We start from the raw sequence: 18,065 nt of genomic DNA on the forward strand, positions 1-18,065 counted from the left end.
CTAAAGCTAGGGAATAATACACCATATCTGGGACTAACACACTAGTATAATCAGGTTGTTACTGTTAGAATAATTGTCGACACATGCAAATCAGTAAAAGTTTTTTTCATTGTAGCAATTGTGCTAAAAAGCTAATCAGTGTGAGATGAGCTGGAGGTGCTTTTATAAACTACCTAGAGAAGGTTTTGGCAGGGTAACTCTATCGAGTTTCTGCACATCCTAGTTCTTTGCAACTGTGCTTCCAGCAAAAGCCGCTTCTCCCACTGCAAATCCATTTGCTGCTTTCTCTTTCAAGCGGGCGTCCCAGCAGCTCTTGAAGAGATAGGAAATTTTTTATAAGAGCCCAGCGGATTCACTACTAAAATGTCACTATTGAACACAACCACGAAATAGCACATTTCTGCAGATTCAGGGCGAGTTATTTTTTTTCTAAGGGATGGGCAGAAAAGAGGTGAGAAGTGGCTCACTACTGCGAAGCTTTAGTCCATCCGGATCAATACAGCTCCTGTCAGACTGCGGATCCTGGCTGGTACCAGCAAGGGATTACTCCAGCTGCCATAAAAACCTCAGTTTTGCCCTGGCTAATACTAAAGTCACAGAGAAAACACTTTCACCTGGAAGCATCCCCCCAGGACAGGGCAGGGGAGCCGGGAGTCTCTGCTCCAGCACAGGATTGGAACCTGAGCCTGTGAGACACAAACATATTCACGAGATCCAGGCCTGGCCCCTATTAACATCTATTAACTTTGGGATTGGGATTCATCTCATAACGAAGGAAGGGAATTAATGTTTCTGCAAATTAATTTCCAAAAGGAAAGCGTAACGAATTGGTGAATATGCTGAATAATCATTTTAGCACAGTTTATGTCCCGTGCCAATCTAAGGCTTCGCAATATTGCTGCCTTCCAAAGCAGAGGTTAGTGCCACAGGCATCCCCTGGGCACTGCTTCAGTGGTTTCTTTCACACCCACTTGCCTCCTTTGTTTCCCTCATGTTGCCTTTTTCTCATCAAAACTTTCCAAAGAATTACAGTCCAGAGTAAATCTTGAAGACACTGGGACTAGGTTATCACAGAGATGGGGAATAACTCCTTGTCACCCTGAAAAAATGTGAGGTATTTTTGTCATGCTTGCTAGTAAAGAAAATAATTACCTCTAGCAGAAGATGAAATTATGATTCTCAAGGTGGAAGATGATGCTTTTTTCAGTGTTTTTCTTTTTTTAAAGTCTGCAACTTTTCCTAGGGAAAAGTGCGCCCGGTATTTATGAACTATAGCTTTTTTTTTTCCCCCCTTTTTAAAAAAATTACTACCTGGGAAAAAAAAAGGGTGTTAGCCAAAATAGTGCAATTCCAAATAAAGGAATCTTCTGAACTTTTAAGAGAGTTGAAAGAGACTGTAAACATTGCTGAATGGACAGTTACTTAAAAGTTAATGAGACCTTGAAAATGTAGTAGCTTGGTGAAACCTATTCTAGCATAGAAATCTGGATCATAGGCACAAAAAGCAAAATTATTAACAACATAGACGTTTTGTTAGAAAATGTGTTCCAGACTCATGATCCTCAACCTTGAAATCACCAGACAACATTAGTTAAAGTTGTAAAAGAGATTAGTTAAAGACGTAAAAGAGAGGAATGGAAACGTCTGCTCAGTCTGTGAAGTCAACGGCAGAAAAGATAAAGTGAAAGCTTCCAAGCGATGAAGAACAAGAGGCTGAGTCTCTGTCTTGGATAAAGTGGGAAACACTCATCCCTTAACCAGGAACGTGAAGTATCTGCTATGAAGAACACGTAACTACAGTAAAGGACAGACCCAGTGATTCACAGAAAAGGTATCACATCAATCCTGTGGCAATTTTCCTATTCCTAAGAAACCCTGTGAAACAAAAATTTCATTATAAAGGCCAAATACTTCAAACAAAGTTACCTGAGACCTGGATCCTCATTCTGAGAGATTTTTCTTCAAGAAAAAAAAAAAAATAGGGTTCCCTTGGCTATATCAGGTATTTCAGACAAAAAATTTACATAAAAGTATATTTACTGTGATGAACCAGCATAAATATATCCACTAGCTTTTCTTAGCTAAGCAACAAAAGAAAAAGAAAAAAGGGACCAGCACAAGAAAGGAAAAAAATTAACACACAATAAATTGACCGTGCAATAAGTAGCAATTCAGAAAGAAAATCTGTGAAGAAGCTGATACTGCCAGAAAAGTAATCGAAGTTTGCTGTGCTGACAGAGCTGGGGCATTCCTGAGTTGGCTAAACTTGCACCGGACTTATTTCTAAGATTCAGCTATTTCTGAGTCGAGCACCGTTAACGCCAGAGATGATAGGAGAGCAATAATGTTCTGCTGACTTAGAAAAGCCTCTGAGTTTCTTGGCAGGTTGCAGCTCGGGGCCTGGCAGGAAAACCAGCCCCAATCCTGCTCGCTCCCTCTCCTTTCCCCGTGAAGCGCACAGCACTGTCCCGCCAGCTCTGTTTAAACCACATGTACGTGACAGCCAGTATAAAACATGCAGCTGCTGCAGGTTTCCCTCTCCCGAAACTGATTTTGGCGCGACACTGGTTGCTAGTCCTATGATTGTAACAGTGTGTTTTCACGTGTTTGATAGGCATAATCTTGAGTGGCAAAGATCCACGTTGGAATCCAGATTTCAGAGTAAAAGGAAAACACTGATCCTCAGAGTTGAGCTGAACCTGATCCAACCCAGAATCCCATTTTTTCTTGCATTAGAGCACCGTCTGAGCCATTATTTGTAGTCTTTGCTGAATGTGGAGCTGATCCCCTCAAGTATATTTCATGTTGTCAGTTCACAATAACAACTGAGTTAATAACTGACATCTCTTAGGGTTTGTTCACCAGGGAGAGCTGTGGGAACCCGCAGCATCACCCCTCAGCCTCTCCTGTTGCCCTACAGAGCCACGTGCTGCTGCTGCTGCTGCCGCAGCCTGCGGCTCCCATCGACCTGCTCGTCCCCCGCCTGCCCCATTACACAGCCCCCAGCACACACATTTACACATTTCCCATTAAGCTGGTGTTTCTGAACGGCTGGGATGGGCGCCCGTGGGCAGAGCTTTATCAGCAAGGCCGGATGGTTTCACTAACCCATCTCCTGTACCCACCACAACATCGATGCCAGCTCTAAACCAACAAAATGCCACTACATCTCTCCCCTGCCCGCCACCAGATCCCTGAAGCAGGGAGCTTGACAGAAGCAACAGCAGCACGCTGGAAATTCAAGTTGCTACTAGTACCTGGCCCTGGGAGGAGATGGGGAATAAAAGGTTTATCCTGGCTCAAAGCCCTTCATGTGGACTTCCTAAATGCTACCTCTAGGGAGGAGATACGGGGATTTCCAAACCCAGACAAAATATTTTAGAATGAAACAGAATCAGATCAGAATGATTTGGGTCACAGTTGGGTGCCACCCAATGAGTTAACTCCTTGTTCGCTATTTAACCTATGAAGCATCTAGTATGAAGGCTGAGTTCTCCAAAGGTCAGTGCAAGAGTAAGAAATAAAGGATATGGGTCTTTTAAGGAAAAGTGTTACACCTTTAGTAAAGTTTGTTTTGTTTTGTTTTTTTTTTTAGTAGCCTACATTTTCCTATATTTCCTCTAAATTCCTAGCATTTCTTCATGAAAAGTATTTTATACACACACAAGTGCATGCAAATAAATTTGTCCATGAAGAATTTCTCAAGGAAATTTTATGAGTTATTCACACAGATACGAGAATTACTCTGTGTAGACATTACTTCTGGAAAATTATAGAGGCGCTTATGTAAAAACTTGTGCTAAATTGATGATATAAACATATCCTTACCATTGCTCAGCATCAGATCATGTTTTCAGTTGCCTATTACAATACACAAACACAATAATGTTAACTTCATATCAATGTCTATGTGAAAAATACATGGAAGGCTGTCTAATGTTTGGTTAATGGTCTGACTACCCCGAAGAATTGGAAATTCTCATAGGGTTTTATAAATCAGTGAAGAGCCAACAAATTAATAACTTTGTTTCCATAGAAATAGAACTCAACTAATTCCATAAAATGTCACTCTGCCATTATAATTGCAGCAATTAAGATGTTTTTCCTTTTAGTTCTTTAGTTTAGCTTTGTTTGAAAAGAACTGTATTTGTAGTAGGAAAACAGACTATCTTGATGCTTTTTATAGAATCATAGAATAGTTTAGGTTGGAAGGGACCTTCCAGATCATCGAGTCCAACCATTAACCTAAGACTGCCAAACCCACCACTAAACCATGCCCCTCAGCACTACGTCTACCAGTCCTCTAAACACCTCCAGGGATGGTGACTCAACCACTTCCCTGGGCAGCCTGTTCCAATGCTTGACAAAGCTTTCAGTGAAGAAATTTTTGTATAGTTATGTAGCCCAGAGGAATTAATCCCCATTGAGTTAAAATACTTTCCAACCTTGTAGCATGCAATAACAAAGAAGGAAAGGGGAGGTGAGAAATTCAGTAGCATGTGTGATAATGTAGGCATATAATAGTCAAGAAAAATTCATACTGCTGCCCAATCCTATAATATGAAGAAAAAGGCACATTTATCCCTGGCTCATAATAACACAAATTAAGTTTTCTTTTTTTCCAGCTGATTTTGAATACACTACGCACTTCATGGGTGCAGTTCTTACAGAAGAAACTTAATTAATTCTCTTTCATTCTTTTTGTAATAACAGTTAATCTCCTATCTGAGGTTTATTTGACTGAATACACTGAACTATACAAAAAACATGCAACCACTTTCTGTCCTAAATGTTGGAGCAATGTGTGATATCATGTCACATCTTTTTCTTTATTTTAGCCCAGTTTCTTTTGTTTGCCTAACTCATTACCTTTAATGACCATGGCAAATGAAAAGGGAAGCGTGATTTACCGTTTCTAATCTCTATGAATCAGATTCTCAGGCATTCGAGCTGTCCAAACACACTTTAAAATCCATGGACTTCCCTCCTACCTGTCTGGCCCCCATCACTTTTCAAGACTCTGTATAACCGTATCTTAGTTTTATTTATAATGCCATCAAGTCTAGGTTACATTATAGGTTGCTGCACTGAATTCCCCCCCCCGCCTCTGCCTTTAAGGGATGTTAGAAAAATTAAATACTACTTTTCACTTGTTGAACAAAAACATTAAAAGTCAGATTCCACACTCAGTTATGTTCACTCAGTGGATATTCATTGCAACATCCCTTGTCTAATGGATGTTACTGCAACATAAATTCGGCCCTGTACATGTAAATATTAATAGAGAATACTGACAGAAATTGAATTCTGCTAGATTTTCTGAAAAGGATGCCACAAGGTATAGCGCGATTGAGAAAATGGCCCTTTTAGATATATATTTCAACACATATGACCTATGAAAAACCCAGTGTTTTGCAAAGAAATAGATAAGTAAAGGACATTCTTTACAAAGAAAATGATCCTTTTTTTGCTAAAATAAAGAGTTTGTGCTGAACGGTTCTCAGTAATATTCCTTTAGAGGTCAGAAAACACCTTTTTTGTTAGGGTAAGTATCCTGTGTCCATCTGAATGCTTGCTCTGATACACTGCCTACAACAAATCTACTCTATACAGCACAATTTTTATGTCATGTTCATCATCATAATAGCCAAGCCCCTTTCTGGGGCTTACATTAAGCAACATAACAAACGTGTGTCATTTAAGAAATCTGCTGGCCAACGATGGAAAACCTGAAGAAGTTGGAGGAAAAAGCTCCATGTAGGTATTTATGACACAGAAAGAGCTTTCATTAGAGGTTACGGGATTAAGTACTGCAAAGATAAGGAATGGAAGAATTACAGTAGTTTGTTTAACTTTAATTTGCCACACTGACAGCTGCTGATAAACTTTATATTTAGGCCTTGCTTGACTGCAGTGTAGTACCATTGAGACAAATACTTTACCAACAGTCTTCCACTATTTTATCTTATATATACAGCTTTATTTTCTCCTTGATACCTACTGCACTCAGTGCACACAATATATAGTGCTCTGTAAATTGAACGTATTTAATCCTCTCCTAAATTTCTTATTAACTATTATGTCTTAGTTACTCTAGGGTACTTAACCATGGATTGTATGCCCAAGAGTTAAACTTCCCATGCATTTTTCCCTTGTCATTAGGGATCCGAATGTTTCGCCAGCTGCCTTCAATGCATTCCCATAGTATCACTGTGGGACGAATCCCAATGTTTTAATTCAACAGACAAAACACGGAGGCCTCAGGACCTTTCAAACTAAAGGCGTCTGTCCTGAAATGACAGATGTTAAATGAAAAAACTCACCCAGCTGCACAAAGAAGAGCTCATTCAAAGGGTGACAGTTACGCAACGATTAAAGCTAACATGGGCTTTTTCTTTTTTCCTTGTACTTAAAAACCAAACTCTGCAACAGTTTCCCTGAGTTAAATTAGCAACACAACTGATGGGGAGACATGGAAAGCTGAGACAGTGTTGTTTTCTTTCTCTATTAAAATGTGTTTTAAACACTAGTTAACTTAGAAGCTTCCAGGGCCAGAAGCAACTTTTGAGTGCTCCATTTTGACACTGCAAACCTTGTGCCCGAATAATACAAAAATTTCTTAGTTTAGCCCTGAAGCACTATCAGATAAACTCAGTGGCTGCATTTGTTTTTTATGTATAAAATGCTACCAATGACCCAGGGCTCAATCTCCAGAGAGGCTGGCCCTTAGGCAGGTAGAATTCTATTGGAAATTTCCCATTTGAAAAGAAAACGAGGAAATCTTATTCTGACAGGCCCATTAAAATAGGTAAATGTGTAAAAATTCTCCAGGGTTTGGAATACTCAATGAAATCTGGGTGAGACAGGTTAGTACCTCCAAGGCAATGCTATGCTAAGTACTACCCAATGGAGCTGCCCCAAGGGATCCCAAGGGTAATAATTATCTAGATCTCTGTAGAGTAGACATGCATGTCTCTGTAGGCATATTTACCTAGAGCATAATGGTCATAAAATTAGGAAGAAGTCAGTCCTTAGCAATTCACATTTGAACCAAGAATGAATCAGCAGGCTTACTGCTGCTTAACAAAGTGCATAATTTCACTCTTACTCAGAAACTATTTTACAGAAATTGGCATCCTTATTACTAAGTTAATAGAAAAATTCCAATTGAACTCTAGAAGACTTTTTTTCCCATTACAGTAACATTGCAGAGCTCCATTTAGTAAAAATGAGTGCTTAAACCTTCTGACAATTTCCTCACTGAACTTGAATTCTACTCCACGAATAACCAACCGTCTGTGATTCTGAAACAAGATGAGGTTCTTTATGCCTTGAAATGCACAGAGCAGGGATGTTTTAGAGTTGAGCAGTGGCTGTAAACATACAGCAGAAGTTCTGTGTATTTGGGAAAGCTTCTGCTCCAAGATGAAAGCCTATACCCAGATTCAGTGGGAATTTTGGCACGGAGCTGTGTGTCCATGGTTTGTTCTGCCCTTATTTGGGAGATAGCAAATTAATAAAATATAGCCATAACACTCGCACCTCTTATCTTCACAGCAGGGCAAAAAGCTATGAGACAATTACAGTGTTTCCCTTTTGCAATCAGGACATAAATGCCAGAAAACACCTGCTCTGGTGTCATCTTAGATCTATACCTGCTTTAAAGAAAGAAGTGCTGAACTCCACAAGAACAAGAATAGTTTAATTACATAGTTCCACTTGATCACAGGATTCTGGCCTAGATGTGCTACCAGTCTTCCTGGAAAACTTTTGAGTGCTTGGTTTTCCAGCTTTTGCCCTCGTATAAAATAACTGTGGTCATTGGAGCTACAATCTTGCAGAACACCAAATAAATTTCTGTCAAAGCACCACTGAAAGTTGTAACTACGTACAGACACGTATGCGCGATCTAACTTGGCTGAGACTCGAGAATTCAATGGCTTTAAAATATTAACAGAAATTCATACTATCGCCTTCCCTGTCAACTTGCCTCTTTAGACAGCACCCTCAAACTTGATAGCCAACTTATTATAATCAAGATACTCTTTACTTCTTCCAGAGGCAAAATCCTGCCTTTTCTGAAACTAGAAGAGAACAGTAATGACAAAGTGAGTTATTGTCAAGATCTGACTTCCACTGTGAGCATAACTTGTGACTGATATCCTATTGTTACATTTCTCAAGAAGATCTGCAATATTGTTTAGTCAGTGACATGAAAAATGTGCCCTATAATTTCACAGTTCACAGCTATTCACTCTGAGTGCTGACATGGTTGAAATCATAACGTGGCATAATGTTGTTATGCAGGATAAAGACAGAGGATCTAATTAAACTCCCCTTAAATGTTACATTCATTCTTATTAATCAAGAATTTGGGATTCTTAAGGTAATATCAAGAGAAGTTAAAACTGGTTTCTATGGCTTATTTGATTACAGGGAAACACAGATTCTCAATTCTATCATCTAGAGCTTTAATATCAACATATTAAGTATGATTTACGCCAACAGAGTAGAGCAGATGGAAAATTTTAGGAATACGATCTTCTGACAAGTATTATCAGAAGTGATATAGTTTGGCTTCAAGTAGCTGCATTCCCTGAAAAACTATGAATCACTGGATTGAGAATTCCTCGGACCCCTGCTTTAGGTAGCCTTTAATTTCATTCAGACACTTCTGCTATTTCAGGGACTAAACAACAAGAGAGGGATTGATCTTTTTTTTCCTCAGGAAAGGGACACTATTCTTCAGGAGAACTGCCTCATTCAGTCTGGCTGAAAATTTGCCTTCTGGTCTCCCTCCTTTTCTACTAGAAGAGGGTAAGGAAAAAATAGGTGCTATAGCAAACTGTTTGTGTACATTAATCTTCCCCCAAACCTTGGCAACTGCTAGGAAGAATCAAGCAGTAAGACAAGATGTTAGCTTAGATAAGACAAAGCAAGCGTGGGAGTCCTCGCACCTCCCTGCAAGGCAGAAGCTGGCATACCAAAGCTTAGCACCAACTGGTTAGATGGGATTGTCCTTAAGCACCAAAAATTAAGATATACAAAAGGAGAGAAGAGGCCTAACATCTGTCCCAACAGAGAGGCAGAGAATATCAGTAAGAAGAGGGCAAAAAGAAACAACGGGGGAGACTTAGAGGTGTTCACCAGTAGGAGAAACACCTGAAGCAACTGAGAAATCAAGGACTCCCAGGGACTCCCCAAGGCACTAAAAGGGAGGGGTTGACAGGTTGGCTGTAAATTAAGCAAACCAGGAATGCCTATGAGCAGTAAAGGGACTGAATAACAGACTTTGGGAAGCAGACCACCACCAGATGTTTACTGCTCTGACGAAAACAACCTCCTGTCTAGTATAGTATAGCTCCAATATTGAAGCTGACAAAGTTGAAAGTGGCTTTCACAAATGGTCAGCATTAGATGACGTCCATAGCTTTTTTAGGACATGGTTTCCAGCTTGGGCAGATATTTTAATTATCTTGGCACTGGGATTTTACTCCAGTTATTTATTCTCTTCAGTCTCATCTCAGTAGTTCCCACCAGAAACTTTTTTTTTTTTTACCAGCTGCTTCCTCCACATTTATTCAGACCCAGTGCTGGCCAGCTACAAACCATCTTCTGAACAGGAAAAACAGGGCCTGATTTTAGTCTGAAGCCTTTATCACCCTTCCAGAGTGACATTGGTGTGGTCATGGGTAGGAGAGGAGAATAAAGAAGGCGCAGCATGACTGCAGAAACAATTTTGCTTCTTTCCCATCTTGCTGTAGGCCTAAAGAGTTTGCTGTATGGGGAAAGAGGGGTTTGTTTACATTGTTCAGTAAACAAAAGGTGGAAGTCAGTTTGGTCAAACACCACCACCAACAACAAAAGACAATGTCTTTTTTCATTCATTTTTCCCTACAGATACTAATATTATGATAATAACATATATATCTCGCAGTGATTACCTACACAGATGGTATTAACACATTTAAGAAACACTTTCATTAAAAGACCGTTCTGTAGAATACTGTTGAGCTAACAGCTGACTAGTGAGTACCTGCAATTACAGATGGTAGTTGTGTAGCGTGAGGGAATTGGCCAAGTTCTTTCAGAAGTGATTAAACCTCTCCTTTTCTGATGTTGCTTGTTGGATACCCCAGTACGTGCAGCTCTCAGGAGTTAGTGTTTCTATCTTTCAAAATTTTGCAGGAAAGACAGAAGAAGAAAAACTTTTTGCTTCGAGCAGACTCCCTCTCTACCTGGCTTTCCTTCTAACTTAAAAATGAGAAAGGAAAAGAAAAACAATGTGCACTGTCCAATATACAGTAACTTCAGATCTAGAGTTGTGCTACAAATTCCCAATGGCTGGGTTCAGGCAAGCCGTAAATAAAACTGCAGAGCCAACTTGAGATGCTCTTGGGTGTAACTTACAGTGAAAAACTCTGGTGCTGCACGCTGAGAGCATGGCTCAGCCATTCATTTATAACAATAGAACTATTCTTCTGTCTGCACAAGGATAACAAATCTCCTGTTGTTAGGAATCAAAGACAAGTCCTTCAGACTCTAGGAGACATATTTAACAATGACTAAGTGTGTTACTTCATAAGCATTCACTCTTTAAGACTTTCTATCCTGCTCTCATTATATAGTACTTCTGTAAGTGATTGTAGTGTATCCCAAAATACAAGTTTACTGACCTCCATCTGCAACAAAAGTGCTTTAAAAAGGCTTGATGTGCAACAAAGTAAGCAAAATTGATCCCTTAAGTGTTTGTGAGGACTGCGATTTGAAGCCTTATCCTTATTCAGAAGGGGGTTCAGGGTCTCTGAAAAAATCCTGGCAAGAGATATAAAAAAAACATTTGGATTGTCTTTGCAATCCATGGCTTATATATTCACTACATGTAAGGGTGGTGATTGGCAGCAAAGACATGTAACAGAAGTAAACTTGCTTTTTCCAGTGAATTCTCCTTAGTTTTCTCGAGTCTTTGAGATTTGGAAGAAACTCAACCGAACTATAAATCCCACTTCAGCATAGTTACAGCACTATTTTACAGAATTTTAGGCAAACATTTTTTTTGGGCGAGGAGTATGCAGATCATGGTTGCTACCAATAGAGTTTGAAACATTTCCACTGACTTCCACCAACTCTATAGATACTGAGCCCAAAGTTATGATGACATAATCTAAAGCAAAGTGTGGCCCAGTAGTAAAACTCTCCATTCCCAAAGTCAACAGCCAGTCCCTTGTCCAATGGCTCTTGGTGAAATGAGAAATAAAGACAGACAATCACTTTTAATATGGTGTCTGTTAGATTCAGCCTTATCACCCCCTGGCCTGATGTTCAAAGATAAAGCCTCATTAATATATACATTTAGTTTGCAGTATAGAAAAATGCTCTTTATGTTAATGACAAACAGATTCTATCCACCTTTCTGATAGACCAGTAGCTGTTATTTGGAAATGACGACACAGTAAATATGACCTTGCTCCCATTTCCAGAGCAGCTGAGCTATCAAACAGCCAGCCAGTCCAACGGCAGCGCTAAAGCCGTCGAACCCGCAGGCTGCGGGTTAACAGGCAGCTGGGTCGCTGGATCCATCACGGGCCATTCTAATCTGAAATGATTCGTCTCAAACAAATGGAGATTTACTGGTGTCATGTTTGTGTAATTCCACTAAATCAATGATATGGTGATATAAGGAGACCAGAATCAAACAAAAGGATGTCAATTACCAAGTAAAAAATTGGCTTTCGAATTTCTACAGTTGAGACTTTACTGCTAAGACAATGCACTTATGCTTCCAGAAGCCACTTATACCACATGGAGTCAGCTGGACTCAGGTGCAGATAAAAAAACTACACACACAGAGAGACACACACACACACAAATATATCTCTCATTTACATATATTGCTTCAGATATTTTTGGCAGTCTTTCATATTCTCAAACTCATTGCAGTTTGGGTTCCATTTCTAAGTTCTCCAGCTTCAAATACTGCATTTTAATTCTACTTAATGAATTAGATATGCTTTAGAACTATAATAAACTTTTCTTGTGAAGATATTTCTGAAGCATTGAGTCACATTGCTTACTGAGAATAAATACCTCAATAATATATAAATAATTTAAAATGCAAGAGCACAGTAGGTAATAAAAATACATTGCCATGATAAACCATGAAGCCAGGGAACAACGTTGTTTTAATTAAAAATTACAAATACTCTGCAGTAAACAACTTATTTACACATAGTTAAAAGTCTAACTATTGAATATCCTGGACTTGTTGAATCCAAAAAAGGGAAAAATACTGAAACCAATCTCTTCACACAGACAAATATTGAGGACCGTAACTGTGTTTAATTAAGATCTACTGTTAATAATGGATTTCAGAGAGTGAGCTGCTTCTTTTAATTTCCCAAGGTGGAAAATGTTATTAAATTTGGCCTTTAACTTCTCATTGACATGTACACTTGAAACTTCTGATTAAAATTTCAGAGGTTGGGAAGAAGCACCCAAAATTAAACTCTTAAATCTGGCACAAAAATAACAATGATCCCTGATTAAGAAATCAAATTTCAGAAACTTCATTACTGTTCTATTAATAAATTGTTGGGTTATAATTAAAACGGGGCCTGCTGGATTTCTTTCATGTTTTAATTCTAAAAATGTTGGAAACTGCAAAGGGAATTAAATAATTAGAAAAAAAATAAATAGGTTAATGAATATAAGAAATGTGATCCAACTTGGACAGGTTCCTTTTCTTTCTGGGAGTGATCGCAGCGGAGCAAACATTTTTCTCCACCCAAAGGTATATGTTCAGGAAAAATCACAGGTTCTGTCTGCTTCTTCCTTTCTACAACATCCATAGTCCAAAGCTCACTATACTCCTTGCAGCCTTTTCATAGGAAATCATAGATCTGGGTAAAGTTGTGAAAGTCAGTGTTAACCTAGTCTTAAACAGGGATAATTTAGTGTAAGATTAATCTTGATGCCAGGATTATTTAGCTGGTCAATATGAGCACGTGGTTCTTGTTTCCAGGATGGTGTTTCTAGCTCTACCTTGATTATCTTTGAAATGTTAACCTCAGTAGATGGCAGAAGAGCTGGCACCATGGAAGTTCACTGCTCATCATGTGCAGACATATAGCTAGAGCTCAGGGTACATGCTTTTGAGTCTTACAAATACTTTGAGCCATATTTTTTTCAGGGTAATACATTTTTGACAGCTTGTTTGAGCTTTTAAATGAAATTCTCAGTCTGCAAAAATACTTCAAGCTGAAGAATAAGAAAGAAAATTGCTTCAAAAGTACAGCTGTCTTTAGGAATTTTTACAAAGTAAGCCATGTTTTTCAAAGAGATAAGTAATTTGAATCTGATTCAGATACGCAATGTTCAAAGAAAGAATTCAATCTAGATGTGGACAATGGCACAAATGGTTTCTGTATACTATTCATGGTTTTTGGAATGCATTTATGATGTTATATCTAGTAGCATAACTAAATTTCCTGATTACAAATAATCATCAAGTTTTATATAGGAAAAAAAAACCCTACGAGTTTTATATAGAAAACTAACTAAAAATATCCCTGCAGTTAGACATATCTCAGCTGTTACAGGTTGAAAGTAAAAAAAGTAACGTTACTAATTCTCTGTTCTTTTGTTTGCATCCCTCTCCGCTTTTGAAAAGATATATACTTTGTTTGTTTGGGGTGATGTACATTGTTCACACAGCACACGCAATAGAAATTCCATAGGTTTTCCATTGATAGACATAAATATGTGTGACCAAAGGGAATGAAATAAGGAATCTTTGGAGCGAAAACTAAAATTAAGAATAAAAATGCATTCTGTAAATAAATACATTTAGAAAACAAGGGGAATGACATGCTAAGAATCATCCTTCACACAAACTGATATTTCAATGGCAGAACTCAAAGGCATTTTTGATAAAAACCGAAACATTTGTACTCTATCAACCATTATTTTTGAGGTGATGCAGAGGATTGACACTTTTTATTACATGCCTTGCCTTTTTCCTCCTTCCTTGGAGAAGATCACACTCGCCTGCTTAAATTCACCTTCTCATCATTTGAATCCAGGGCTGCCAGTGCGGTCCTTTGCAATGGCACGCTTACCAACGCTTGTTACTGACAGAGAACATCTTCAAGATCAGTAGCTTTCTTTTTTTGGAGAACGGTACATATGACAAACCTTCTTAAAGAAGTGCACAATCACTGCTAAATATCACCCTGTGACAGCAGAGTAATCTACGTCTATAGTATATATTAATAGTGCACACTGTTCAAGGAAAGCTTTGAAGTCATTCTCACAAGGATGTTTACGCCCTTTTATATACGTTGATATCCAGGGGAAACGGGACTCACAAGAAGAATGAAAAATTAAACCCAGATATAGATTTTAGTTTTAGTGCCTAACCTGCAATTCTCAAATGCTGAGAAAAGCTGTCTGGAAAGTCAATTCAGTATTAGAGAAGAAAGTGGTTGATCTTTAGATTCTCAACAAATCTGAAAACAAAAGACCAGACCAAGTGGATCAAAATAGGAGATGAGGGCACCACTTAATATCTAGGTTTCCTCCTTGCAACATGGCACACATGTGGATTATATTATCATAGCACAGAAATAATAATTTCCTTTCATCTATCTTGGCAAGGCCAAGTCTTGGCTTACTGTAGCTTCAGTGTTTCACTGGGAAATATTTTCTCAGCCCTTGAATGTGGATGGATGGTCATTATTTCACTGAGGGACATTATAAATGATCACAAACTGACTTAAAGCATATGTAAAACAGATTAATTATTTCTATACACATTTTCAATTTTTACATGTTTTCTCTGGCTCTCATGAAAGAAGAGGAATGAACAAGCAGGTTAAAAGTAATTTTGAAACACTATCTATGCAAAGCTATGGCTATTGCTCCAGACACTTGATTGTTCTATTGCAGTAATCTCATAGCCTACAAAACTACTGCCCACTGTCTAATGCAGTTTGTTGTTTTCATCTGCATCCCTCCATAGCAGGAAAAAAAAAAATTGCCACTTCTTATTTTGTAAAGCCCAAACAACTTTAATTTAATTCTGTAACTGGCAGGCAAATTCTCGGGCACAAAAGACATACTCACTTTTTGATGGATGAAAATTAGAGGCTACTGCACTCACCTGATAGTCTGATGTTGCAAAGTATCTGGATCAGTGGCATTTACTGTTAACACAACGCTGCCAACAGGGATGTTTTCTTGTTTTGTCACTGTCATTGGGTTTGGGTGGAAAACTGGGCCTTCATTGACATCCTCAACAGTGATCTGAACTGTTGCTGTGGAACTGGGGCCATAGGCTATGTCTGGAATTAGCGGGTCTTCGTTTTCTACTTTGATCAGCAGTGTGTGAAACGCTGAAATCTCATAGTCCAAAGGCTGAAAAACATATCATAGCATCAGAGTGCAAGGTGCAAAGACACTTCCTACCACTTTTTCATTGTAATCCATTGCAAACTTGCTGAAGATAGAATTAGCCATCAAGGGACAACAGCATTCATCGCATCCGATACTTGGTGAGAGTTTAGCATTAGACACAATGGTGGCTATAAAGTGCATTGAAGATAATGAACTTTATGGACTTCATGACAGATGGAGATGTCCCTCTACCCAAGAGCATATACTTCTTTGCCATACCTCATACATATAGTTTAATTCTCATATATACATGCTTATTTATGATGTAATACGCATTTAGCAAACAAACCAGTCACACTTAGTAGCTACTTATGATAAGTAACATGGGGGTATTTTCTCAACTCCTACCTCGAAATCAAAAGCACCACCATGGAAATAGATGCCATTTGTCTTAAGAATTGAAAATGCCTCTATTGAAGTCAAACAAAGAAAATTCTGGTACAGGCAGCAACTGGGGCTATTTTCTTTTTTTCTTTTTTAAAGCGTGAGATATAGGATTATCTTCATACAAAGACAGGCAACAAATTTTTCCATGAGACTTTAGAAATGTGGGACCAAAGACGGCTCTCCAGTTCAGTCTGAAGCCATGTCCCTTACTTCCTTGGTATTTGCATCTGTGTTCTCTAACTGAGAACAAAATGTGGCCCTTGAATTCTAATTTTACCCTCAGTCACAAAGAAAATGTGCTGTAAAGTCTCACTATGAATTGTGATGCTTAATGCAAAATGCGTTGTTATTATTTAAGCACAATGGCAATATCATTATCAACAGGCAGGTCCTTATGACTAAAGAAGCAAGGCTACTGTGCCAGAAGAAGGGCTTATACAGATTGTTTGGACAAGGGCTGGAAGCCAACTATATATTATTGAGTAATTTATCCTTGCTGTGCCTTCTCTCATGCAGTAAATCCAGTGAGTGGATTTTACAGTAATAATACAGTACGACAGCAAATTGTTCTTACTTTGACGACAGAGAGCATTCCCTCATTAGTCTGGGGATTGGTGTGGATTTCAAAACTCTGCCCTGGATTTCCATTAATGATGGTGTAGACGGCTCTCCATGCTCCAGTTGCTGGGTCATCTCGGTCACCAACGGTTAGGTTTACTATTACACCTGTGACTCCCTCCTTTACTGTGGCTTGAAACTAGAAAAAAAAACATAGCGGAAATTGTTACCATTTCCAATTAATGACCACACACAGGCACACGAAATATCCAAGCCAGCATTAATTATTTACCACAACAGGAGAAAGATGTAATCCTTGACTGAAACTGAATGTTATAGGCTCTAAATAATACATTCTCGCTCATGAAATATAAGGTAGCACATTACAGCTGCTCTCCATTTAATAGATGGCAGATAGGCAGCAATGTGATAGGAATCAAGCTTTGAAAGATTCTGATCACAAAACACCAGTTCATCTCACATTACCGGAAAAGTGAATCCTGAAGATATATGCAGTGTTGCATAGGTGCACGTGCTCGCGGAAAGGCAACTATACGCATAGCTAAGCAGAAGAGGAAGCTGACCAATATAGCCCAGTCTTGCCCTCCAACGTACTATTATTTACAAATAATCCAGTTTTGCATTTCAGACTATTATTTTCATAAATTACCCCACCCATATCACTTTTCCACTACACTTACTAATACATGAAACATTTTTCACAAAAAGCGTTCCCACACCGTTTTTAGAGAGGTTTCTCTAAGACACTCAAAAATAATTGCACCTTATGCTACCACGTTGTCTGCATAACTCAAAGTCAGTGTTACTTCCTTTTTCCAGTGGAAGAATTTTTTATGACCTTGTGAAGTTTGTTGCGTTGTTGTACTATTCAGCAAGCCAAGCCCTACGAGAAAATTCTAATTTACTATCCAGACAAACAGTGTATAACATCATTCTTATTTATGTAGGAAAAACATTAAGCAAACCGTCGGAAGAGCTTGTAAGGGTCAGACTTAATAATACTCCTCACCTTTCAAGCACTTGAGGCTGACACGCTAAAAGCACTGTATATAAGAGTGATAAGATAATACCTGCTTTATAGGTGGATAAACCAGAATGATAACATAGCTAATCCTGAGAAGTGCTGAACATCAGCAGTACCATTATAGATCATTAGGAAATCTTAGCATTTCTAGGGATTAAGCCTTCAAAAGTCCAAAATTACAAACTTTAATGACACAAATAGGCTTTGCCATACGTGCACTGCTTAAAAGCTACCTCTTGGCTGACAACGTATCACTCAAGGGCAAAAATCACCCAAGTGGCTTCAAGACCTGAATAGACTAAATATCTTTTGCTCTGTTTTACAGACCACACGAAGCCATAACACTACAGAAGATTTTGTGAGAACACTGAATCCAGAAAATGCATTTTATTAATATATAGATTTCACAATCGGGACAAATAGTAGGTAAAATGGATTTCCTCATAGTAAAATACTGAGAAAACAACAATGTCTTTTCCTGTGTTCAGTTATCTTTTTTTTCCTTTCTTCCGATAGATTTGACTTATATTTCCAAACTCCTTTTCAATGTAGCTGTATAATTTGAGTGTATGCATTCAATTCAAGCTTTCCATCCTCAAACCTGATTTTATAAAAGGTCGAC

At 38.5% G+C, this 18,065-nt stretch overlaps 1 protein-coding gene across 5 annotated transcripts in view; it reads right to left on the reverse strand.

Moving 5' to 3' along the window:
* The window catches only part of CDH13 (cadherin 13), a 508,761-nt gene that overhangs the window by 49,105 nt on the left and 441,591 nt on the right, over window positions 1–18,065 (reverse strand). For all 5 annotated transcript variants that reach the window (XM_074582826.1, XM_074582825.1, XM_074582824.1 and 2 more), the window contains 2 exons: window positions 16,415–16,597; window positions 15,161–15,414 (listed from right to left, as the gene is read on the reverse strand). In XM_074582826.1, the coding sequence (XP_074438927.1) occupies window positions 15,161–15,414; window positions 16,415–16,597 (437 nt within the window). The remainder of the gene's footprint in view (window positions 1–15,160; window positions 15,415–16,414; window positions 16,598–18,065) is intronic.

The sequence above is a fragment of the Larus michahellis genome, chromosome 4 (genome assembly GCF_964199755.1).
Source record: "Larus michahellis chromosome 4, bLarMic1.1, whole genome shotgun sequence".
Lineage (NCBI taxonomy): Eukaryota > Metazoa > Chordata > Aves > Charadriiformes > Laridae > Larus > Larus michahellis.